The sequence below is a fragment of the Melospiza georgiana genome, chromosome 14, assembly GCF_028018845.1.
Source record: "Melospiza georgiana isolate bMelGeo1 chromosome 14, bMelGeo1.pri, whole genome shotgun sequence".
Classification (NCBI taxonomy): Eukaryota; Metazoa; Chordata; class Aves; order Passeriformes; family Passerellidae; genus Melospiza; species Melospiza georgiana.
In genome coordinates this window covers 13,948,952-13,974,694 of record NC_080443.1, presented here as the reverse complement: position 1 = coordinate 13,974,694, position 25,743 = coordinate 13,948,952, and the positions used below count along the sequence as shown (strand labels likewise).

Here is a 25,743-nt window from a genome sequence, read left to right as displayed (position 1 = left end):
GGGCTAGGGTTGCTGCATGCTGCCAGTCATTCTAACACCCTCTGCTTGGGCTCTGCAGGATATCGTGACAGAGAGCAACCAGTTCGACCTGGTGGGCTTCATCCCACTGCTGCGGGAGAGGATTTACTCCAACAACCAGTACGCCCGCCAGTTCATCATATCCTGGGTAGGTGCACGGGGTGCTGTGTGTGCCACTCTGAACTCCATCAGCTTCCCATGTCCAGGGAAACTGCAGATATCCATGGCAATGTGTGAGCTCAGGCTCCTGGGTTTATTTGGGCTGGTTTTTAAGTCAGCAGTTTTTTTACCTGCTTCTTTAAAAGTCCTACTCCCTGTCACCTTGTTGTTGCAGTGGCAGGGACATGACACTTCTGCCAGCCTGTTCAGAGCATGGCACACCAAGTTACAAAGTACACTCCAAATGTTGCTTATATAAATGGACATACTGTGCTCTAGAGGTTACAGTTTCCCAAGGGATGGTGCTAGGCTGCTTTCCATCATGCGGAGGTGATGGAGGGATGTTGCTCTCCAGGAGGCAAGGGAACTCCACTTGCTTTCTCCTTTCTGTGCAAAGCAGGAGCTCTTGGTGCTTAGCTGAGGTCTGGGGAAATGTGTTCCCCTGTACTCCCCCTCTCAGTGCTACTGTTGCCACCCCAGGTCTGCCTGAATGTGTCTTGGCAGTCATTCCTGATCCCTGCTTTGTTTAGCAGAGCTGTGATTGGAAATGCAGCACTGCTGCAGGCTGATTGCTTGCTTGCTGTGCTAGTTCAGCTGCTTCCCAGGATGGGCCCTCCACAGTGCCCTCTTTTCCTTCCCCCTATCCCACACAGCTCAGCTCTGAATTCCTCAGTATCCTGCCAGATTTGGGCTGGTGATGTTAGTCAGCATCTTGAAAACTCTTCTTTTGTATTCCTCTCTGATCTAGATCCTGGTCTTAGAGTCTGTGCCTGATATCAACCTCTTGGATTACCTTCCAGAAATCCTAGATGGACTCTTCCAGATCCTGGGAGACAACAGCAAGGATATACGGAAAATGTGAGTGTGGAGGCTGGCTGGTTGCAAGGACTGTGTCGTGTTTGCTGTTCGCCCATCACTTTCTCTATTGATTTCCAACTCTTGTGTGTAACTGCAGTGAAGCTCCATGTGTGTGGTGAGGGACAAATTGGCTTGGGCAGTGGATCAAATTGTCCTTGGCAAGGGTCTCCTCTGTCCCATGGTCGTGGAGGATGCCCTACTCTCTACTGTGGGTCAAACTGTTTTGGCTTGGTCGAGTTGTTGCCTTCCCAGCACCTGATTTCAGAGCCAGAGAGTCTCATGTGTGGTTCTGGGATGGGGATGAGCTCTCTGAAGAAACTTGCAGCATGAGAAACTTTCTTGGCAAGGCAGAGCTCCAGCCCAGCATCTCCTGGCTGGAGAAGAGAAGCAAGGATTGGGATCTTGCTCCACAGATAGACTGCTGGTCCCAAGACAGAGGCATTTTGAAGTGCAGGAATGTCTGTGTGTTCTCAGGGAAGTCAAAGGACTTGGCACTTTGTGCTAGGAGAGAGTGACTGGACTGGTTTTGTAAGGCATAAGTAAGTGGTGACACTGGCCTGGGTCTATCCTGCAAAGCCTTTCTGGATCCTCCCTGTATCTTTTTTTTCCCAGCATCCACATGTCAAGGAACAAGCACTGAAAGCTTTGGGTACCATCTGCCCCACTGCTCCTCATCCCAGGCACCTCCATATCCACAGAACCTGGGTGGCTGTGGAGGGCTCTGTGCTGCCATCACCTCTGTCCTTGCACCTGTGTGCAGTCTCTGCTGCGGGGCAGGGTGAACTTGTCAGCTTCATCTTTCCTGCCCCTGCCTCTGTGCAAAGACACTTCTGCCATGCCACCAGCACCCCTCCATGTGCACCTGGAGAAGACAGTCTCCATAAGGTCTCCCTAATTGCTCTGAGGCCATCAAGTGCTAACCAGTTGCTCTGCCTCTCCACAGGTGTGAGGTGGCTCTTGGGGAATTCCTCAAGGAGATCAAGAAGAATCCCTCCAGTGTGAAGTTTGCAGAAATGGCCAATATCCTGGTGATCCACTGTCAGGCAGCAGGTGAGTGCACAGGACCAGGCAGTAGCACCAGCCTCCTGGTTTGTGGGGCTGACTGTAGATTCAGGCCAGTTTTCCAGCAGGCTCTTCACCAGCTTAGCTGCTCACCTTTTTTTGTCACTGTTCATGGAAATCCTGCTGAAGGAAGGGAACAGGCAGCTCTCCTGTAGCTGGGACAACTGCTTTTGTATTGCAGATTCCCCAGCCAGAACACAGATCTGGCATCATCCAAAATGGAGATGCCTAAAAAATATTTGGCAGCTGTGGATATCCAGCACTTCTGGGAGGATCTCCTTTAGGTCTTACTGTAACTTCTGGTGGCACTTGGTGCATAGGTCAGAGTGATAAGGATGTGTGTGGGCTCTGTGCCAGTGCTGCACTGTAGCTCCCTTGGGTCTGCTGTGTAGGCAGAGAGTTACAGCTGCAGCTGGATGTGTTTCCTGAGAAGGATCTTCTTCCCAGGTTTTGCCCGTTGCAGTCTTTAAATGTTGCTGAATGGGAGTGGGTTTCCTTGGAGATAGAAAAGTATAGGTAGATTGATTGCTCTTGATTAAACTAACTCCCAATGAATTTATACTGTTTAAGCTTAAAATCTGGCCTTGCATCTGCAGAGTGCCTTGGCAGTGGTGCCTCTTCCAGAATTTAGGGAGGTTGTTAAAACCCCACCTCTAGGAATGATGCTAGACCCAGACACACAGCTGCAGTGAGTATGACTGAAGAAATATCTTTATGCATTGGGAAGCTTGACAGAATACTTGTAAATGAGGAAACCTGCATTATGGGTTGAACTGGGTTAACTGAAACCTAATGATTGTATTTCATCTCAAGCTCACTGGAAGTTCCGATCTCACTGATCTCTGGAACTAAACTGTCTCAGATGAGCTTCTCTCGGGATGGAGCAGAGGCAGCTCCTTGCTTGCAGGTGGTCCTTGGCCTGTGGAGCCCGTGCTGCCCTTTCCCTCACCTTTGCTTGTCTGGTGTGTTGCAGATGACGTGATCCAGCTGACGGCCATGTGCTGGATGCGGGAGTTCATCCAGCTGGCCGGCCGGGTGATGCTGCCGTACTCCTCAGGGATCCTGACGGCCGTCCTGCCGTGTCTGTCCTACGACGACCGCAAGAAGAGTATCCTTGTAGCTCAGAGCTGCTCCCCTTCCATTCCTGCTGCAGCAGCCCTCAGGGAAACGCCTGTTCCACTGCCTGCTTCCTGCCCTTGGGGTGCAGGTCCAGGAAAAGTTCTCCCACCAAGTGCTAACGCCCACAGTGCCCTTTGGATGTGAGGGGGCTTGCAGTGGCTGGGCTGGGGCAGCTCTGATGGGGCTGCAGTTGCTTCTCCATGGCCAGCACCTGCCCATGTGTGGGACTGCATGTTCCTTACACTGCCTTCACTCAGACATCAAGGAGGTGGCAAATGTGTGCAACCAGAGCCTGATGAAGCTGGTTATCCCAGAGGATGATGAAATGGATGAGGCCAAGCCATCAATGACTATACCAGCAGAGCCCACCTCAGAGGAGTCCCTCTCCAGGCCAGAGGCAGTCACTGCTGGTGAGTCCCAGTTGGTCTGGGCCAGTAGAGGTGTAAGGAAGGTTGAGGGAATGTTCTCAAAAGAAGTTCTTGAGTTGGTTTGGTGTCCTGAAGCTGCTTAGTGTACATGGGACCTCTGTGCTTTATTTGGAAATGTGTTGCCTAGATGATCCTCTGGTGAGACAGACACACTTGTTGAAGGCTCCATGAGAGGGTCATTGGTCTGACCTGGAGCCCAGGTGGTGCTGCATTGCTGCATGCCCTGGTGAGAGCATCCCCATCCTCTCACCATTCTCCCCTTCAACGTAGTCATCAAGTTGACCTGAAAAAGATAATTTCTAGGTTGGGAGCAGGCATCATGACCCAGAGAAGTGCTCAGAGAGCTGTGTTAGTCCTGGGAGAGCATCAGCATGTTCATGGAGGAGGATGTGTGTGGTGGGGAAGGATAGAGAACAGAAAGGAGAAGAATTTTGGATCATTTCCAGATTCATGGTGCTCTCCAGACCATCTTGCAGGTATTGTCCCAGTCCTAAAATTTCCAGAACATAAAAGGTGCGAGTTTGCAAATGGGATGGGAGACGTGAAGGAGGGTTCAAGTGAAAGAAACAAAGTGGTGCCCATGAATCAATGCTTGGGAACAGCAGTGGTGTTAGCCCTCCAACATCCCTTGGATGCTGTGATCTTGGCATAAACATTTCTTCTGTCACAACACATCTTTGTTGTCTAGGTGTGTGAAATATGTGTAAATGTTTAAATCACAAGGACTCTTCTGAGTTCTTCTAAAGCTGTGCCTTCAGCCCAGTGCTCTCCTGTAACATGCCCACCAGTGCTTTTGGAAAATCCTGGGAGCAGGAGGATGGGATGAAGACTGGAGGATTTCCTTGTCCGACAGCAGCAGTGGAAGGCGGGGAGGCCGGGGGCTGCTGGGGGAGCTGCCTGGGCAGGGTGCAGTGGCAGTGGGGGCGTGGGCAGCAGTTGGGATGGCAGGAGCACGCTGCAGGCGCGGGGAGGTGCAGACAGCACAGCATTGGTGGTTCAGTGGTAGAATTCTCGCCTGCCACGCGGGAGGCCCGGGTTCGATTCCCGGCCAATGCAACTTGCTTTTTCCTTCTGGTTTTTATGTGTAACGTGGACCCAGGCATATCCAAATATCAGTCTAAATAAGCATCTTAGTCCTCAACAAAGGTTCAAAAGCTTTCATTACCTACCTCTGTACAGTTTTTTTTACTAGAAGAGATAAAGCAGAAAAATTTACTGCCGTAGCACAGCAGTATTGTATCTCTTGTATTAAAATCTATCACAGAAGACTTTTAAAAGATCAACAGAAAGCTTAATTGCTTTATTTTGAACCCCTCTGGTGTCAAATTGCACCTTGAAGCAGTCAGGATCAGATAAAATTCTGATGCCTTTCTATGAGAAACTCAGCTCTGTTCCTTGGGTGTGCTGATGTGGTGATGTTGCTTGTGTGAGTAGAGGCTGTTGGCACAAGGGGGCACAAAGAGTCAAGTTCATCTTGTAATGCTTTGTCACCGTGCTTGTGAGACCCAGTTTTAGCATGGAGCAGAGGTTGGAAAGCTGTTTGAGTCACTTGGCTTTGGCCTGGAGTCAGGCTATGGCCGAGTGGAGATATCCTGAGTTGGATTCTAGCTTCTCTATGCATGTGGTATATTTAGGAATTGAAATCAAGAGTCAAAGGCAGCTCTGCAGTTCTGAGCTACTTCTTTGAGAATGGTTGGAACCATCAGCAGGATGTGTCTGGGTCTCTCTTACAGAGGAGGGGACTCAGTTTGGGGCAGTGGTCTGAAGCTGTGCCCATTTGTATTTTGCTGGGGAAGTGCAGTTCTGTACCAGCTTGTATGGCATCAGAGAAGGGCTTGACAAAAAGATTGAAATGCTCACTGCAGGCAGAAGGATTCCCTTGGGTCCCTGGACCCTCAGACAAGGACTGGTGATGTCTTTGCAGAAGGTCATGCAGCTCTGCAGCCTCTCAGTCCTGTTGTCTACCTTCCCCATCACCCCACTAGCTGTGTCTCCTCTTTTTCTGTCCCCAGGTTCTCTGGATGCATCTGGTGACTCCAGCAGCAGTGTCTTCACAGTAACCAGGTAGGGTCTGTTTGTTGCTTCAGAGGGGCTTGAGAAGAAGGGAAGGCTTCTTGGGGTACAGATAATGACTGACAGGGGCTGGGCTGGGAGGCAGATGGGGTCTCTTGGGTTCCAGTAGGGTGGATGACTGGGGATGCTCTAGGAGCTGACTGCTTCTCTCTGATGTATTTGCACCAAAATGGCTTGTCTGTATGATGAACTGAGGTGTTTCTTCCCTGAAGAGCCTGACCCTTTCCATGCTGCTGTCTTGGCAGCCTACCACAGCCCAGGTCTGTGGGGCTGGACCTAGGGCTGAGCAAGTCTTGGCCTCCTGCCAGCCTTTTGTGGCATTTGTCAGCCCTGCCCAGCACGATCCCTCCTGCAAATACCTTTCTTCCCATCCAGCTATCTGAACTGGGGGACAAATCCATCTGTTCTAATAGCTTTCCTTTCCTCCTGCTGCCTGCAATTCCTTTACTCAGAGGCAGTGATTTCCAACACTTTAATTGTGCTGATGCTTATTTTTATTTGTTGTTGTGATCCCCAAAATAGGATTGCCTTGCTTTAGCTGCATCCTACCAGAGTGATGCCCATCACAATACATCCAGAGCAGTGCAAGCATCAGCTTTTCAAGTTGATGGTCTGTACTCTCTGTTCCTTTTTTGCATTTCTGCACAGCCCAGCTACTCCTTGGTCTTAATGATGCCCTTAGTTTTTTTTCTTTCTTGGAAGTGCAGGTCATTTCATTGGCACCTCAGTGTTGCTTTATGGTAGTTAAGTTATTTTCCCTGACTTTTTTGTGGTTGGTGTGTCCTGACCCTGCTCAACCCTTGAAGTTTAGCAAGTGCAGAAGTGGATGTGCATAGGGCTGAAATGGGGAGCTAGGTGGGGAAAGAAAAAGAAGAGGCATTGAGTCAGGAGGATAAGTGATAGCCATTGCTCTGTGCTGAAGATCTTGTACATGAGGGAGAGAAGGAGTGAAAACTGAAGAGGGTCAGAAGCAGGGAGAGCTGGGATGACTTGTCCCAGTGTCACTGAGAGCCGGAAGGAAAACAGCTGCTCGAGCTGAAATGTTCTGTCAGCAACTCAACCACCAGGGAAAACCATCTGGGACAGAAGGCAAGACCCTCCATATCTTTAAGAGACCTGGCTTTGCAGAGGGACTTTTTCCTGAGCCCTCCTTTGCCCTTTTCAACAGGAGACTCCAGGCTTCACCGTGGGGTTTACCTGCCCTGTGTGGCCTCTCTGCGGGTCCGGTGTTGGCACCTGAATAATTTCCATCGCTGCATCGGCTGTGGGGGACTGACAGGGGATTGAGGGAGGGCTGTACACGGCTGACAGGAGCCCTGGACATCTGCCTGGTGCTCCATGCATTGCTCAGGCTGTGTGGCTTGGCTGGAGCTGGAGGAAGGCGGGAGCTGGCACCCGTGGCCCTCAGCAGCCATAACTCACACCAGGGAGCGGCAGCTGCCGCACGCTGAATGCCCACTGGGTGTCAAGGCAGGACTGCAGGACGCCACTGTGTTGCTGGGAAAAGCTGGAAAGCCTGCAAACAGAGGAAGTTGCAGCTGCCTTTTAAGATGAAGTCACTCTGCTTCTGTTTTTGTTCTTTCCCCCCCTCCCCCAGCGATCCAGTGAGGGAGCATGGCCGGGCGCCAGGCATGCAGCTCTCACGCCCCCTTCCCCTGCCCTCCCCAGCTGGCTGCAGGGGACAGTGCTGCTGCAGCAGGGGAGGGAGGACCTTGGTCAGTGGGGGCAGAGGAGATCATGGCCTGGTGTCTGCAGAGGGCCATGTTCTGGGAAGATGGCATCCAGGAAGATGACATGGCCTGACTGCTCAACACATGGATGCTGGGCACGTTCCTGTGGCCACAAACTGACACACGCAATCCCCTTGCTCCTGAATTGTTTTTAAAAATTCTTCCCAGCTTTACTTGGGGGAGTTTCCTGGTGGCATTCACTAGGAGATGGAGACTGTGTCTATGCCAAGACAGAATCTGGGGCTGCTGGGAGAGCCTGGCTGTGCAGGGCTGGAGGAGTTTTGAGGTTCCCCATCCAGATGGAGGCCCCACTTCTAGCTTCTGCAAAAAGTGTCACTAGAAGTGGACCAGAACCATGTTTCAAGGGCACTGGGTCCCTCTCATGGCCTGGCTGAGCATGCTGCTGCTGTGTTAGCTGGTGTGAGGCTGGATCAGGAAGGGGAGGTGGAAGCATGGCTGCTGGAGCAGAGCCCGGGCTTCCTTCCGTTGGTCTGAGCTGCCACAGGAGAAGATCCAGATGTCTGTCCTGCGTCAGTGGGCCAAAACAGCTGGAAAGTGCTTTTTAGGCTCTTGTAACTGCATTGGTGTTTCAAAACAAAACCTGGACAGTTTGAGACAAATTCCTGGTGGTGCTACTGGGCAGAGGGTCGGGCACAGCTGGAAGCTGTCAGTGTTAGGCTGTCTGCGTGATGGGACAAGGTTGATGGGATCACAGTCCCTCACCAAACTAGATAAGGGACATAAATCTCCAAGAAGAGCCTTTGTGATACTTCCTGGGGCAAGGAAGTCTTCTTGCCTTAGGTGGTGGTCAGCAGCACATGGACATGTAAAGTTGTGTGTTGCTCTGCAAGTGGCTGCCACGTGGCTGAACTGCCCAAGCCTGCAATTAAAGCAGGCTTTTAAATGTGGTAGTTAGTGCTTCCTACAAAGCTAAAATAGCTGCTGCTTCTCTCATGCTGGAAGTTGCTATACCTCCATGCCCAGAGCCTGATGCACCTTGAAGGTGCATCTGGGGAGCTCATAGAGGTGGGAATACTTTGGTGGAGGATAGGAATGGTGTTGGGTGCTCTGCAGCACCCAGGGAATGGTTGGCTGAAAACAGCATGGTGGCTTGCTGTGAGCTAAGGCACCAAGCCTGCCTTGGAATCCATTCTCCAGCACCTTGTTTTGCACAGCTTTTAGGTCCAGAGTGGCTCTTTCTGGCCCTTCTCTCCAGCCTGGAGTGAGGAGATGGCTTCCCTTTGCTGCTCCCACTTCATGCTTGGGTGGGTTAGCTGGAGGGGAGCCCCAGGCACGCTGCCCCAGCTCTTGTCACAGTGATCTCCAGCTTGTTGGACTGGATGCCTCTGCCTAGACCTTGGCCTCATCGCTTCCCTGGGAGATCTTGGAAACTGCAGTGAGCAGAAGGAAGCCAAGAGCACTGAAATGAGAGCAATGAAGGACAAGAAAGTGACAGCTTGTGGGACCAATAGCAGAGAGATGCTATTTATCTCCTGGCCACTGGCTCGAGCTCGTTGAGCAGCACAGCTGCCAGCCTGTATGAGAGCTGCCCTTGTGACTTGGACCACAGTGAAAGAACCTGGATATTTCCACCCTTGGCAAGGCCATTTTGCTGGGCTTGCCTAAAGGCTAGATCCTGGCCTGGACCTTAACCTTGTCTGAAAATGGGGTCAGGAAAGCAGCTGGACCAGGCAGGAGGCCAGGAGAAAGATGACAGCTCAGACATTGGCAGAGAAAAGGTGACTGCTGAGGAGAGAGAAGGCAGAAGCCCTTGAAGAAAGGGGAGAAGTGAGAAAATGAATTGATAAAGGACATGGAGTGAAAAACATTGCTGTGGGTTGAATGTAGTGGGAAAGTAAGCTCAGTCCCCTTGCTGAAGGTGCTTTCTGAAATGGGGGATGTGCTGTGGGATGGGTCTTCTGCCCTGCCACTGAGCTTGAGCAAAGACTCCCAGTGTTCAGAGGTGAGAGCCAGCCCCCATCATTGCTCAGTTTGCCCTGTTCTCACTGTCACAGGCGAGCAGCGGGGGCGGTGCCAGGGCCAGGCTCATCCTCGGCAGGAGAATCTGGGGTAGTGGGTTACATGGAAGTGATTGCATCTGACATCTGCCCTGCCGCAGATGCCGGAGCTGGGAGCGGCGTGGCAGGCCCAGGGGATCACATGGATGCAATGCCATCACTGCTGCTCCCTCTGCCTGGGGATTAGGGAGAGCCAGGCTGAGCTGCCAGCCCTGCTCTGGAGCTGCAGCAGCGCTCAGCTGCTGCCATAACCTCTGCAAAGGGGGGTAGCCCGTGACAGTCTGGTGCTGCTCTATCCCAGAGGATTGGTGAGAGGTTTTTAGCCCAATTTCCCATGTTCATCAGACCTCTCTCTCCTTTCACGGTGATGCCTGGGTTTTGTGCTGAGTAAAGGAGCTACTTGTCCACCAGCAACCCCCCTAAAAGGTTTATCTGAGCAGCTGTGGACAGAGGGTAGCTGGTGAGGAGCTTTTCCCAGCTGGAATCCCTCCTAGTGGGAGCTGAGCCCAGCAGAGCCACAGGGCAGTGGTGCACAGTGTGGCTGGGGGTGCCTGGCTCCAGGTCAGCCTGGTGCTCCCAACCACCTCTGGGGTCTGCTCAGGTGGGTTTTGCCTTGAACCACCCAGGCTCTACCCAGGTACTGCAGTGATGGAAAAGGGGTTTTCATGAGTGATTTTGGCACAAACCAGATTGGAAATTGCTCGTAGAAGTAAGATTCTACTGTGCTGTTAGAAGTCCAGCATCAGCAGACAGCAGTGCTGTGGCAACCCATGGCCCCCTGCATCCTGCCCACTTATCTCACAGCAGCGTGGAGCTGGTGGGATGGGACAGCATCAAGGCCACTTCCAAACTGCCCAGCTTCAGGCACCAATTCTCTGTGCTGTCCTTTTGGCCTCTTGCTTTTGAAAACATGCATTACTCTGAGGTGTCTTTTTCCCCATCCTGTGCAGGCAATGTGTATATTTGGTGTGGAGGTGTTACTGGGTCAAGGTTTCATTCTCCTCTTCCATCTGAAGCCCTGTACTGGGAGCATGGCAGGCCATGCAGCTGCCACGGGAGATGATTTTGTAGGAAAACCAAATGCAGTGTTCATTCAGGCTGGCTGAAGTGAACTGGGATGCTGCTCCCTTGGACATCTCTCCCAAATTCCTCATGCTCTGGGTCCCTCCTTCCCCTCAGTTCCGTGTGTCTGAGCATTTCGCCCTCGGCTGTTGTTTTCAACATCAAAGTGAAATGCAATTTGCAGTCCCCAGCATCTGTTACGTGAGGCAGATCAAGCAGTCAGATCCCCCAGGGCTCTGAGGGGCTGCAGCCTCCTCGTCTCGCCCTTACAACGTGTGTCCTGGGCAAGATCAAATCCTATTAAGCCACAGCTCTACTTGCAAATTATACCGTGAGAAATCTGCCCCTTAGGATTTCTTATCAAACAAGATGCATGGCAGCTCTGTGCAGGCTGGAAAAATCAGCAAGAGCCTGGTCCAGCCTTGAATAATTCAGTACTTTGGGTACAGGGGGTGTGACATGGCTCTTGAGTGCAGCCTCCCCTTGGTGGTCTTTTCCAACCATCTTGATTCTAACCATTATCTCTCCTTAAATGAGTCTCTTGTGGCAGGTGCTTCTCATATTCTTGCTGTCAAGGAGGTGGGAAACCATCAGGTAGATTTCAGGATCACAGTCAGCGCATAAAAATGCTGTATCATAACAATTTATGTGTTGGGATCACTGTCCCAATGCAGGTCCCAGCTATTAGGGAGAAAAACTGGAGGACCAAGAGCTAAGAGTCTACAGCAGCTGTCCATTTCTAACAGAGGCAATGTCATGGTGAACTAAGCAAGTTAATTCCTTTCATACCTTGTTTATGATGAAGGGTTATCCTGATCTTTTGGGAAGGCTTTTGGGAAGCAAGATGAAGGTGTCAAGGCAGAGTTGTAGCAGAGAGCTGCATCCCAAACTCACTGTCAGATGGGGCAGTGAGATCTGCAGTTCTCAGCACAAATCCACTGGGATCCGCTGGATGCCTTCATCAGGTTGGAGTTGAATACACATGGGTTAATGTTCTCTGAAAGTGTTAAAGCTGGTCAGCCTTGAGGTGGATTCTGAGTGTATTTTATGGATCTCCAATCTTTGAATCCCAAATCTGGCTGCTGCACTATGGACCAGTTTCTCACACAGCCATGATACTGTTTTCATTTAGAGTGGTGCCTTCCCACATGTAGGTACCAGCTGCTTTGGGAAAAGTGGTCACACTCAGAGCACTGGAGATTTCTGTTGCTTCCAAAGCCTTATAAGAAAGGAGAGTGACTATTTACATAGGTAGATAAGACAAGGGGGAACAATTTTGAACTAGGAGAGATTTAGGTTAAATGTTAGGAAGAAACTCTTTATTCACAAAATGGTGAGGCACTGGCATGGTTTTCACAGAGAAGTTGTGGATGGCCCATTTCTGGAAATGTTCAGGGCCTGGCTGGACTAGCAACCTGATCTAGTGAGGGTTTGAGCTGAGGTGTTTGATGCAGCCTCTGGAATGTTGTAGACTTCCCCACCATGGGAGGAATGAGTTGGATGTCACGCTGAACCAGCCTCTTTTCTTTCCACGCAGCTGTGAGAGGGTACAGGTGACCCTGAACCTGGATGGGATAGTTCAGGTGCTGGACTACCACCTTAGTGATACATCCATTGGCATGATGACCAGAATTGCAGTCCTGAAATGGCTTTACCACTTGTACATCAAGACTCCTCGGAAGGTAAGTTGGGGGCCCAGCATTCAACTGGGTTTGTCAGCTCCCAGCCTGTTCCATTGCCTTGGCAGCAGTGCAAATTGTCATTGTCTTGGTAGTTTTGGAAATGTGTGTCCACTTGCCTTTTCTGAGAAGGCTTTGGCTGCCAGATACCCCATAGCTTGAGGCAGAAGAGCTCTCCAGCTCAGATGGAAAGTGCTGGTGAAGCTCTTGGCAGCCTCCCTCAGGGCAGGTGTCCTGTGGCTGGGCATGACCAGGCCTGTAGGACTGATGCCACCCATCCTTGTGCTTCCAGATGTTCCGACACACCGACAGCCTCTTCCCCATCCTGCTGCGGACCCTCTCAGATGAGTCAGATGAGGTAGGTGCTGCAAAAATCCTGGAAACTTACTGTCTCCACATCTAGCTGGGATTTGGGTTTTCTGGTGGGACTGAGGTATTTTGTGAGGCTTGGTCAGTGTTGGCACTGAGGGGTTTTACCCTGTTGGCCAAACTGAAGAAGACCCAATGCAGAGCCTGCAGGTACTTGCCCAGCTGAAAACCCTGCTCTCTTGGGGGTTCTCTGATGTTTATACATTGTTCTCCATCTCTGAGAGTTGGTCCTTGAAAGGGGCATCACCCATGGGACTGGGGTCATGGTAAGAACCTTGTTGAGTGGGAGTTCTGGTGCTTTCCAACAACTCTGTAAAGATGCAAGGGGGATTGTGTCCAAGCTGGCAGTGCCAAATCCATATTCATGAGGCATTTAAGCAGCACCCACTGCTTGGACAGCAACAGCAGCATTGCCTGGCAGGGCTGCAGTAGATGTCCAGTGGCATCAAGTTGGATAGGAACCACTCAGCTTGGAAGTGAGCAAGGATAATCAAGCAGCAACCTGAGCCAGCTTGCTCTGCTGTTGAGCTCTTCATCTCCCACCTCCCAAGGTGCTGCACCATTTTCCTGCTTCCTTGTCTTGCTTCTTCACCCCTCTTCTCTGGTTCCAGTCATCTCAGTTTTGGTGGTGTTGTTGTCTTATCCCCCTGTAAGTTGCTTCCTGGAGCATTTCAGTGCTTGGGTGGGAGGCCAGCAGCATGGCCCACAGCTGGCCCGGGCACTGGTGGAGCCTCCACCATCAGCTGGATCCTCTTGCCCAGAACTACAAATAATCCTGGCTGGTTTCTCATCCCAGACCTTCCTCATGGAAGAAAAATCACACGCTGTTCTGTGCATTACATGCTCAGAGCACCAAACCCCAATCCTGCAATAAATCCCATGTGTGAGGGGTTGTTAAGACAGGAGGGAAGGGAATGAGCAAGCAAGGGAATGACTTGCAAAGGCAAGCAACTGCCTGGCCATTTTCCATCCCCTGCTGCTTACAATGCAGACCTTTCCAAAAGAGTCCCCGAGCACACATCTGCCTTTGCAACGCTCTAGAAAGCCTGCATCTTGCAGATAGTCTCTCCAGCTTGGCAGGAGATCTCTGTGAGTCATGTTGCAATTACACTGCTTATTAATATTTGAAAAAAACAGTGAAGAAAGGACCCTGGTGGTGCATTTCCTCCATGTGACATAACTGGGAATGGCTCAAAAGTAATTTTAAGCTGATTTATTTAATCCTGGCTTCTATTTATTTAAATGTTTGGAGGTGGCTTTTTTTTTTTTCTGTAAGGAAATCCATAGACGAGTCAATCCATTAAGCACCACCACTCAGCTGGCTGTCAACCAGATTTGCTGCTTTCTGCAGAGGAAATAGAAATGACTGAAATAGTAGGGAGGTTTTGAGCTGGACATTTTTGGGAGTGATGAGGACACTCTGAGCTAACTGACCTGCTATGTCAGTGCCTGTTAGGAAAGGGGATGTGGGGTGCTTGATTAGGCAGTGCAGTATTTGTGTGCACAGTCATACTGTCCCATGTCACCTGCAGGCTGTGACCCCTCCCCAGAAGCTGCTGGATAACAGCCTGGGGATCACCTGGTTAGCATGGGGACCTAAACATCAGCTCTGATGAGGAAGCATCTCGCTCCTCTTTTCAGATAAGGCTGTGCACATTGTGTGGTGTAGCATGAGGTGTACACACATCCTCAGAAGGTTTTTGTGCTTTGTCCTGTGATGCTGCCCTCCCCAGCAGCAGTGCCAGTATCATCTTTATTCCCAACAAGGTTGAACATCCTTCTGTAGTGCCTAGAGTTCTCCTGGCTCCTGTACACAGTTTGGAGGCTACCTGTCATTCTGCTGATGTGCCCTGGAGCAGTTGTTTGTCACCAGCTCATCACCAAAGGACAATCTGGCTTCAGAGGGTCAGTGCTAGTCTGTGCATCAAACTGAAAGACTGTACTCAGGCACCTTATTTTTATGGTCTTGTCTTGCTGAGCTGCTCTCAGTCTCTCTCTGCATTGCCATAAATAATCAAGCTCAAAGCAAAGGAAGACTCATGCTGGATGGAGCCAGATCCATGCCCCTTGAGTTCTCACCCCTGTTTTTGTCATTCAAGTAGCACTGGGTATTGCACCACCTCCACTGTGCTGAACAGAGGCCAGTAACTCATGATGCCTCTGCAGTGTCCTGAGTCATCTCTGCCATCTCTCCTATTCCCCTTCCTACCCAATTCTCCTGTGCCAGTAAAGAAATGGTCAAGAGACCTCGTTAAGATTCACAAAGGCAGCACAGAGAAGTTGGAGCAGAGCTGAAGCAGGCTGTTCCCTTTGATATGTAGACAAGTCAGGATCCAGGATTCCTCTCTGTCAGATGCTGTGCTGCTGCACTGCGTCACCTCATGCTGCTTCCTGTGCTTTCCTGACAGGGAGATGTTCTGTCCTGCCTTTGAGACCTGGTTTTGAAGGCAATCTATGAAAGCCCTGCTTAAAATTTGATGTGCTTGAAAACTTCCTTACAAGACGTAACTGAATCCTGCTGGGAGTGGGTTTTTCTGCACTATCTGCTTGCTGCCCTGGTTGAAAAACTGATGTTAGGAAGGATGAAAAGTTAGGAGATGCTGTTTGGGAGCAGTGAGTGGGACCTTTCCACCTGCAGGCTTAAGGCACCACTGCTGAAAAGAAGACACGTCCTTCAAATTGCCTCCTTCTGCAAGTTCATGGTGCAAAGGCAGCTTTGGATGTAGTCTCTCAGTTCCCTGGATTCTGATCCAGGCACCGAGCTGGAGTGAACACAACAGGAGCTGAGGCATCTCTGAGAAAACTGCAAAGCAGTGACGCTACTTGGTTTCTTTCTTGGCTTTGTTTTCCTTTTTCCGGCTCCAGAATGGAATGGTTTCTTTATGGCTGAACGTGTTCCTGTTTGCTTATCTGCTCCCCTCCATCTTGCTGGGGGTTGAAAGTTGTGCTGGGACTTTTGTCTGAGTCATGCAGGAATGACGCATGAGGTGGAGCTGGTGTCTGATGTGAAGCAGGACAGACTCTGGCTTCCTCAACTCTGCTAACATGAAAACCTGCCCAGTGGCTGGGCAAGGCTTTGAGTACAGAAGCAATTCCTTCAGAAGTCTCCTCAAGAGTTGGTGACCTTCTCTATGGAGAGTGAGCTAAGCCTTGGCTGCTGCTGATTTTGGAGGGCAGGTTTAGATGAGTTACTAAGAAGAAATTCTTCCATGTGAGGATGGTGAGACACTGGCACGGGTTGCTGAGAGAATCTGTGGCTGCCCCGTCCATGGAAGTGTTCAGGTTGGATGGGGCTCTGAGCAACCTTATCTAGCAGAATTTGTCCCTGCCAATGGCAGGGGGGTTGGAACCAGATGGTCTTTAAAGGTCCCTTCTAACCCAAACCATTATGTGATTCTGTGATGTACTTGAACCTCTGCACGACCCTCAAGCCAACTTCCCACAAGAAGCTGAAACGTTCTGCCCTCTCTTGGGTTTCCACTATTAAGCTAGAAGAGAAGAAAACCCTGGGATGGTGGTGTACTGATAGTCATCTCTTTCCTTTGCATTTCCTGCTGCTGTGTCTCACTGCTGCACGGCAGGGTTTCAAAGCCAGGTCTGTGCCCTGCTCTGAGCTCTGCTGTCACACTGAATCCTGGCAAACTTCTCCTGTCACACCCAATCCCAGTACAGTGACACTGAACAAAGGCTTGTGCCAGAGCAAATAGCTGTCTTAGTGTGGCTTGGTTTGGAGCTTTGCCCTGTTGGGTTTAGAGCCATTGTCCTCCAGCTCCTGGCCTTTCACCTGCCACAGCTGAAATATTGTGATCTGATGCAAAGCTCTAGAGGTGTAAGCTAAAGACAGCAAAGAGGAGAACTGCAATATATGTATGCCTGACTTTATTTAAACTTTTTTTGGTGGTAAAGCTTCTCTGGAGGGAGACTCAAAGCTATGAGGTACTAAAGCAAGGAGGCAACTGGTTCTTGAGAGGGACCCTGAGGGTGAGCTTGGGACTGAAATGGGGTACACAGAAATGTGTACAGTTCCAGTCAGATAGTGGAAAATGCAGTTAGCCTGGTTTACCATAAGTGGAAGCAGCTTGTAAGCAGAAGTGGGGTGATGCTTTCTCAGTGGACTCAGGACCACCTGGTTTAACAATAATCTATGTGCTGCATCCTGCAGAAATAGGAAGTTTCTTTGTGGGGATTCTGATCCATAGGGAGCTTCTTGGCTTAGGCCCAGTTTCAGACCACAATTTCCTAACTTACATATACGTATGTATATGCAGTTTTATCTGTACAGTGAGCAACTGGGGTAAACTGGCAATCTGGGCTTGAGGTGGGGCTTGTAGCATTGCTGGGTGAATTTATGGAGCAGACTAAAACCACAGAAAACCTGACTGCCGTGGAAGACAAGCAATCTCTGTCCTGGGAAGCTGACTCAGAGAGGGTCTGGGGTGGGATGGAGATGTAGGATGCAAGATTTGGTGAGCTGGGCTTTGGGTGCCTGGTTCCCTGTGTGCAGAGGGAGGTGGTGGGTGGGAGACAGCAAATAAAAGCAAGCCCTTTGCCTGTCATGAGCTCTAGGACTGTGGGAGTTGAGTTTAAAGAGTTTGCAGGCATCCAGCCTCCCCCAGCATAGCCTGAAGGGATACTCCAGGGCTTTTCCTGCCCCATCCACCAGCTGGACCTGTGTTGCATCCTTCCCTGCCCTCAATGCATGAAGCAGTAGCACTCATGGCACTTGGACATGGTTTGATTGTGAGCATGGTGGTTGGACTCTGTGATCTTAGATTTTTTTCTTTTTCAATCTTAAGGATTCCATGACTCCATGATCCTTGTGGGTCTCTTCCAACTCACCATATTCTGGGATTCTATGATTGTATGAAGACCTCCTTGGCATCCTGCCCTGACTGGCATCAGGTGGCATGTAGAGCTCCCATGTGTGCTAATTAAACACATTTAAAGGGGTGCTCTGAGCTGTGACAGTGTTGGGTGCTGCAGGCCTGGCCCTCACACCCCCAGCAGCAGGGACAGTGAGGGATTTACAAAAGCAGGAGGGTGGGCAGGGAGTTTTCAGGTTCCAGCTTGTTTGGGGATGGCTGTAGCTCTGTTACCAAGTGCCTTCCCCCACTGCCAGCTGTATTTGCTGGTGCTGTGAGCATGTGTCAGCATGACCTGGCAGGGTTTGCCCTGGGGAGGAGAGGAGAAGCCCCCGGGCCTTCTGCCTTCCCTCTGCTCCCCATCCTCTCCTGGGAAGGCAAAAAAAGTAGATCTTGGCAAGATCAGAGGATAAAAGTTGCTGTGTTGGGGACCTAAAAAGAGGTTTGGTTAAATTGGTGTGGGAAGATTAATGATGGGCTTTCTTTTCTTTTTCTGTCTTTAAAGCTGGAGGCAGGGGGGATGCAAGTTTGCTTTTCACACTGTGTGTGTCTGGGGCTCAGCCAGCCTTGCTCCTGGCCACTCCTGGCTCCAGGACTGCCTGCCCATGCTCACCTCCTTCCCTGGCTACAGCTAAAAGTATTAGAAGGAGGAAAAATATAAAACAAATGGGGCTGTATTTATGTTGTGGAGAAGGAGAAAGCACCCAGCAGCATCCTTGGCTTTTCCTTGTTCCCACTGGGTCTCTCCACCACCTGCAGTGCCCATCCTGGAGATGCCATGGGAGTTTCCACAGCCTCCCAGATTTTTGGGCCTCTTTGAAGTGCTTTGCAGCCCTTCATGTTCTTGTTTTCTGTCTTGGTATTATCTTGCTTCAGCTGAATTCCCATCTTTTCCTTAGCAAGAATAACCTGATCTTGAGTGCCCCATTTCATTGCCCAGGGAATATTAGATGTCCACTAGGACATCCAAGGCCATCCAGGAGCATCTCCCTGCTGCACACAGGCATTTTAATTTATTCCTGTTTTTCACAGCTTATCTGTAAATACCAGCAAGGACAGCACCTTGAGGAGCCAGTCCTTACCCTCCCACTGCATGTGTCCCAGGAGCTGCAGCCTGCTCTGGTGTCCTAGTAGTCATCATGTGCTGTGGGATGCTAAGACTCACGCCCAGGGGTCTGCAGCACATTTGGGGTCCCCTTCCCTTCCTCTGCCTTGGGCTGGGGCCAGCCCGGGGTTCTGACAAGAGACAAATGCCCCCCTTCTTGCAGGAGCACCGAGGCACCGCTTTGCACGCGCAGGGAGGTGCATCCCACCCAGCACAGCCCATCCAGGGGCTGCTTCCCCCGTGCCACTGCCAGCAGAGCTGCTCTCAGCTCCATTCAACCAGAACAAGCGGCAAATTAACCTGACCTAGATCTGGAGAAGCTGACAGTTGTGTGTGCCCTCAAAATCTGTGCTCTGGAGGCAACGCAGGGAGAAATCTTGCCTATTCTCAGAGAGGAGAAATAGCTGCTTATTTATAACTGTCTGGAAACCTGCTTCTCATTCCCTGGCCACCCAGAGCTCATCCTCTTCCATGCTGCTCTTCATCCCTGTGCTGGGAATGGCTTGAGACATTGGACAGGTCTCCCCATCCATCATGACGCTGCTTCTCCTGCTCCTTCCTATTTACACTAACCAGGCACACGTTTCCCCACAGCAGGGCACACTGTCCGATGTCTCATCACCACTGGGAAACCTTCCCAGAAATCCCCTTGGGACCAGAAAACGCCCCTGGGGGCTGATGCTGCGGGCTGGCTGTCAGGATCACACCTTTGCCCGGCAGCTGGGCTGGGCTCTGCCCTCAGCTCCAGCGCTGTGGGTCCGAGGGCCGCGGGGCTCCTGAGGGACGGGCCCGGCCCGCTCCTGGCGCAGCCGGCCGTTGCCATGGCAATGGCAGGATATTGCTTTCTTACAGCCTCCTGGCTCGCACAAAGCCAGCCAGCTCCAGCTCTGCTCAGCACGGCGATGTGCAGTGCATACCAAGCACTCCTGCCTTTCCTCTGTCCCCAGCTGGGAACCCTCTCCAGAGCGTGCGGGAAGAATCAGCGGGAGCTGGAGCTTCCTGCCTCTTTCCCACGGCTGGAAAACCCCAGCTCTTTGCTGCCTGCTCTTCCTCCCAGTGCTCATGTACTGATCCCTCCTGATTGTTATTTCCTCCATGTTTTTCAGTGGCAAAATTCAGCCTATGCTGCTTTTTCCACCTCCTGCCTGTAACCTACCACAGGGGGGATATTCCTTAACCTCTCCAAAGCTGTGCTCTCCCTGGATACCCTCCAGTGGTGCTGGTCTCTGCTGCCCTGGCTACCCTGGCCAGAGCATCCTGAACCCAAGCAGGATCTCAGAGATGGGGCTCATGACACAGCTCTGAGAGGCTGGATTAAGGATCTGACCTCAAGGCATGACTCTGAAAGCTTTGCGATGCAGCAGTTGTTTCTTGCCTAGCCTGGGGGCTTGGTTGTGTTTCCTCAAGCTGTCGGAGCTGCTGGTGAAAACTCAGCTGGGTGATGTGGCTGGGTGGGGGCACTAGGGCAGCAGTGAGTGCAGCAGGAAGGCAGTCATGAGTGGCCAGGTCATGCTGAACATCAGCTACACAGTGCCTCAGCTCCTGGTTGTGTTGGGTTTGGCAAAATGCACCACATGAATGAGAGTCCTGGCTCTTGCCTGACTGCCAGCCCTCACAGCCAAGCCCTGAGTCCCTTTGCCAGTTTCAGCCAACATGACTTGGAAGCCTTTATGGGTGTTATTTCCCCATTGTGAGAGCCTGAGAACCAAGCTGGTGCCTGTTCAAAGGCTGCAAGTTCAGCTGAGTCACATGATGAGCCACTAGAGAACCTACACAGGGCTTCAGGAGAGCTGGCATCCTGGGCTCTGCTCAGAGACATCCTCCACTTGAAACTAAACACAGCCAGCATCTCTGTCTGAGCCACAGGTGCTTGAAATCCAGGCAGGGAGGGAGGACCAAGGTGTTCCCTCTGGCAGGGACCACAGACTCATCTCCCTGGAAGAGGATGAAGGCTGGTGATGTCAGGGTCCTCCCACGCTGGCAGTGAGCTCCCAGCCTTGACAGCATCACAGAGGTGCTGCATTCTTCAGGGACAGAAGTACAAGTTGTTGTCTTTTTTTTCCCCTGCCTTTGGGAGCTGTGAGTTGAGACTTAATCATGTTTATAGGCACAGGGTCTTCCCAAGCATGCTGGAGCCTTGTGGTGCTTGTGGCAGGCTGCTTCCTCACCAGTGCCTAGACACCACACTGCCTGCTCTGAGGCTGCTGGGGGCTTGAAAATCAGCCTTAATTACAAAAAAAACCCTCCAAAAATGCATTTAGCTTAAGATATCTGTCCAAAAGAAAAACCGAGAAGCTCCTCTTTCTGATTTTAAGGGGTTGTATTTTCCAGCATGATAAAAAAAAAAAACAACAACCATAATTGGCTTTTTGTTTTTCCAAGGGTAGGGGTTTTCTATGTTATCTCAGAAACTAAAACTCATATAGCTGCAGCTCTTCAGAAAGATGCATTGTGAGTGTACAGGGAAAGCCTGGGATGCTGTTCTGCTGGGCAGAGTGTGGTTGGGATGTGCTGTGCCAGATGTTGAGGAGTAAAGACGTGGCAGTTGACCCTTTTTGGCAGCCTTTTTGCTCTGCACAGCCGTGCTGCACTTAGAGCATCAGGGACAGCTCATGAAACATCTCGACCCAAGGACGTTTGAATGAAGGGGGACCCAAAATAGCCTGAGACATGAGAAGGGTTGGGGATGGAAAAAAAAATCCCACCCAGTAATAACTTCTCCAGAAGCGCTATATATAGACTGATTTGGTGACTTCTGGAAAGAAGGAGCTATGAAATCTGAATGGCAGCTCTGGCTTGACATCCTGAGCTGAGCCTTCGCTGGGATGCTGCCTTGCAGAGGGGAGCTGGCTGGCATGTGCCTCCAGAACATCCCTGTGCTCTTGCTGGGATTGTCCCAAATCTGGGGTTATGAAGGGAACACAAATCCCAGATTTCCACAAAGTGGGACAAGGGGAAAGCAAGCCCTATTCCTGGTTGTGTAAATTTGGTTTGATTTCATATTCTTCCTTGGGACTCTCAGAGCAGAAACTGGCGTTTTTTTTCTCTTTTGTCTTTCCTTCCCCATCCCCTCTGCAAACATTTGAAATTTCCACTTGGAATTTTGTAGGTAGCCCTCTTTTACTATACCTTTCTCAATGTGCTGGGATTTGGTGTTTGCTTCCCAGCTCACCCTCTCTGTGTGTGGATTTGGGAAGGAAAGCTCACCCTGCACCATCCCTCTCTCCACAGGTTATCCTGAAGGACCTGGAGCTGCTGGCTGAGATTGCTTCTTCCCCAGCAGGACAGACAGAGGAGGGTCACGGTCCCTCCGATGGCTCCGACGTGCGACCTGGCCCCGTGGAGCTGCATGTCCCAGCCAGGCCTGGCCAGCTGAGCTCCTCCAGTGAGTGCCCCTGTGCCACAGCTCCGTGCCTCCCTGCTCCTGGGCCCTCCCCATCTTCCATGGCGCCAGTCAGGTTTGCTCGGGCAAAAGGAGAAGCTTATTTTACAGTAATAAATCAATGTCTTCATCCCCGCCCAGCATAGTTTGGGAATCGAGTCTGCCATGGCACAGACCAGGGTGCTGCTTTTATTTTTGCTGCTTTTTCCCCTAGTTTGTGTTTTGGGGATTTAGGGCTCAGTTTAGCAGCAGGATGCCCCAGAGGCCAGTATGGAGAGATGTCGTTGTTGTCCTACTTTTTATGGGACCTTGGGCTCCAGCCTCTTTTCTCCTTGTAAAAGCCCTCAGAGCCCTAGAATCAGTGCAGGATGAGATGCTGGCTGCAATCCCAGATCTCCAAAACATCCATAGATCTGCAGAGGGATCCCTGTGCCAGGCTGCCCACATTGGCTATGAACTGTTACGTTGCTCTGAGTGCCTGGCAAAACCTCAGGAGAGCGATGAAGAGGGACGATCCTATTTTCTGGGGACTCGGGAGATTAAAAAAAAAAATAACCTTTCATTAATTATCCTGCACACAGGGAAATTTTTTTCACCTTCCCTTGTCTGTGGTTCATGCTTTACAGTTGCTTGGCTTCTCCTTCTCCTCCTCTGCTGCTATTTAAGGGCCTCCCTGTTGTACTCCCCAGGCCAGGTTGTCCCAGCCAAAAGCACGTTTCATGTGAGCTTTGGATTGCAACCCAAGCACTGAGCCAAGGCTGCCTCTCCCTGCAGAGGATGCAGCCACAGGGCCTTGCAAAATCACCACCAGAGTGAGAGGCTTTGCTTTCCCATCCCCAGGCTTTGTTTTCTCTGAACATCCTGGATTGCTCACCCCTCCCTGGTCTTATAAATCACTGCACCAGCAACCAGCTTGCGTCTTTGGCTGTTCAGGGTGGGATTTTTTTTGTGGATCTACCTGTTTCCTGCTGGCAGCTTTATCTCTGCAATGGAGAGGTGAGGGCTGCAGAGCTGGTGACCTCCCTGAGCTTTCTGCAAGTCCCATCCATCCTCCCACTGTCAGAAGTGAGACTGCCTGGGTGGAGCAGCTCCTGCAGCGCTGGCCAAGCAGCTGAGGAGCTGCAGTTCAGCTCACACTGATGGTTGTCTGAGGTTTCCTTCCTTCTGGATGATCTAAAAATAGCAGGCTGGATGGCGTGGATCCTAACGGCTGCCGTGGCCCCTGTTAGCTATCTGGAAGAGCAACTTGGCTTCACTTACTCAAGTGTAACCTTTAAAAAGAGTCTGGCTCTCCCCTCCTGGAGTAGATCTGCTGGAGCCAGAGCTCCTGTTGCCCCAGGGTGGGACAACTTGCCCCCACACAGGTCCTGCTGGGCTCTGGCTTCCTCACCTATTTTCCTCTTCCCTATAATGCACCAGAAAATTGTTCCTTAAGAATTTATTTGGAGCTGAGCTTTGCAGGGTCATTGGCTTTTAACCAAAGGCAGATGTTTTTGGGGAGGGGAAAAGGAGCTGGTTCATTGGCCTTGGGCGTTTATCATGGCCCCAGTCCCGTCTGGCTTTGACCACCCAAGGATGAGACCGGATGGGCTGCTGGGGAGTTCCTCCAGGGAAACTGAGGGTCAGAGCTGGGCCAGGACCTTCCTGGATTATGCCTTGAAAATCAGAGGCTCCTGGAAAATACTCCTTTTGCCAGAAGACTGCTTGAAGGGAGGACTTTTTGGAGCAGGACAGTGGCCAGTGGAAATCCCCATGTCTGAGCATGGTCCTGGATGGTGAGAGCAAGTGAGCCAAAACTCTGCCATTCCCAGGCAAAAATCATGAGGTGATGGCAACAGAGAGAGGGTGTACCCCTTTCTGGAGTCACTGGTTTTGTACTGGGATATATGGGATTGTTACCTGCTGTGGTTCAGACAGTGCTGTATTGGCAGTAGGACGGATGCTGTTGTCCCATTAGAGTGGGGGCTGCAGGGTCCCAGCTCTTCTCCCCAGGGTTAAATCTCTCCATTCCTTCATCCACTTTAGACTGAGTTGCCCTTGGAGCCAGTAGTGGGAGGAGAGCTGCTGAGCTATCCCAACCCAAATCCTCTCCTATCCCAGAGGCCCTTCCAAATGTGCAGTTGGTGGCTTTGCAGGTAAACAAGCAGGGTCACCCTTTGAAATCCTTGAGCTCGTGGCAGATTTCCTGCGGTGCTCTCTGTCCTGGCGCTCCAGGCTTGGCTAGCCAAGCAGTAAGGGCAGGAGTGGAGGTGGAAGGGGCCAGTGCCCCCACGGTCTTCCCCGCGTTTCCTCTCTCTCCCTTTCTTCCCTCGGGATGTGTTTATGCAGTTGTTTCCCTGCCATTGAGTTTGGTTTCCTTCAGATGCTGGTTGATTAGTCAGGAAAGCCGTGTCCCACTTCCGCAGCCCGTTCCCAGCTCCAGTTTTTATTTAGCCACTTTGTTCTCCGGTTACGTAAGGTCAGCTGCCCTCGACGCCTTCTCCAAGCACAATGAACTGGGGCCAGCCCAGCTCAGCACTGCCCGGGAGACCCAGCACCTCCTCCTGACCTGCTCTGGCTGCCCTGGGAGAGGGTGGCTGGTTTGGCCTCCATGAGTGTCACCCTGGTACCTTCTGCCCACTTTTCCAGGGACAAGGGCTGTAGGGCTGTGCCCAAGAGCTTCCCGGTTTTTGGAGTGATTGTGCAAATGCCAGTCTGGTCAGTACAATGGGAATCCAGTGCCTGCTTTGCTTTGGGAGTGTCTTTTCCAACCATGGAAAGTTGAGACAAGTTGCAGATGACCTGAGAGTGGTTGTCACCGAAGTGAGCAGGTCAAGGGAGGTGGTTCTGTGCCTTTACTCCACTCTGGTGAGACCCCATCTGGAAGACTGCATCCAGATTGGGAGCCCTCAGCACAGGAAGGACAAGGACCTGTTGTAGCAAGCCCAGAGGAGGCCACAGAGATAATCAGAGGCTGGAGCACCTCTGCTGAGGAGACAGACTGGGAGTTGAGGTTGTTCAGCCTGGAGAAGGTTCCAGGGAGACCTTAGAGCCTCTTCCAGTGCCTGAAAGGGCTCCAGAAAAACTGGACAGGGACTTTGGACAAGGCATGGAGTGACAAGACGTGGGGGAATGGCTTCAAGCTGAAAGAGAGTAATTTTAGATTAAGTATTAGGAAGAAATTCTTCACTGTGAGGATGGTAAAGCACTGGAAGAGATTGCCCAGAGATGTGAAGTGCTATCCCTAGAAGTGTTGAAGGGCTCTGAGCAGCCTGGTCTAGTGGGAGGGGTCCCTGCCCATGGCAAGGGGGTTGGACTAAAGGCCTTTAAATGTCCCTTCCAACCCAAACCATTCCATGATACCATAGGTGGAAGCCCTCCAGCCTCATCTACAGCTCTGCTTTGCACAAGAGACAAAAGCTCATTCCAAAAGGATGCCAGACCAGCTGCTGCCTTGCACAGGGTAGCTCTTGCACACATCTCTTCCTTCCTTTCTGCACAGCTTTGTAAGGTGAAGCAGTTACAGCCCTTTGTTTCCTCTCCAGCTTGGTCCGGTCTCTCCTGCCTGGCTTCCTGCCGGAGGTGGTGGGGACAGTGCTGCACCCTCTGAGCACCTCACGCTATAGGATGTTTGCTGGGAGTCTGATTCCATGTGTGGAGTCACTAATGTGCCTGAGGTCCCTGGTTTCCACTGGCAGTCCATGGATATCCCAGGAGTCAGTGGATTACTCTGGAGGAGACTGCTAGAAGTCCCTCAGAAATGTAGTCTCTTGAGTTTAGTCCTGCTGTATCCCCCCTGGAGAACATGCAGCATTCCAGAGTAGAGATATTCTGTTTTAG

General features: G+C 51.2%; 1 protein-coding gene and 1 non-coding gene across 2 annotated transcripts in view; both read left to right on the top strand.

Moving 5' to 3' along the window:
- The window catches only part of VAC14 (VAC14 component of PIKFYVE complex), a 58,478-nt gene that overhangs the window by 5,867 nt on the left and 26,868 nt on the right, over positions 1-25,743 (top strand). The window contains exons 5-13 of the mRNA XM_058034069.1: positions 59-166; positions 926-1,035; positions 1,979-2,085; positions 3,071-3,205; positions 3,474-3,626; positions 5,657-5,708; positions 12,065-12,209; positions 12,499-12,564; positions 21,774-21,927. Of these exons, the coding sequence (XP_057890052.1) occupies positions 59-166; positions 926-1,035; positions 1,979-2,085; positions 3,071-3,205; positions 3,474-3,626; positions 5,657-5,708; positions 12,065-12,209; positions 12,499-12,564; positions 21,774-21,927 (1,030 nt within the window). The remainder of the gene's footprint in view (positions 1-58; positions 167-925; positions 1,036-1,978; positions 2,086-3,070; positions 3,206-3,473; positions 3,627-5,656; positions 5,709-12,064; positions 12,210-12,498; positions 12,565-21,773; positions 21,928-25,743) is intronic.
- On the top strand, positions 4,630-4,700 carry TRNAG-GCC (transfer RNA glycine (anticodon GCC)). Its single transcript has one exon. It is a non-coding gene; the product is annotated as a tRNA-Gly (tRNA).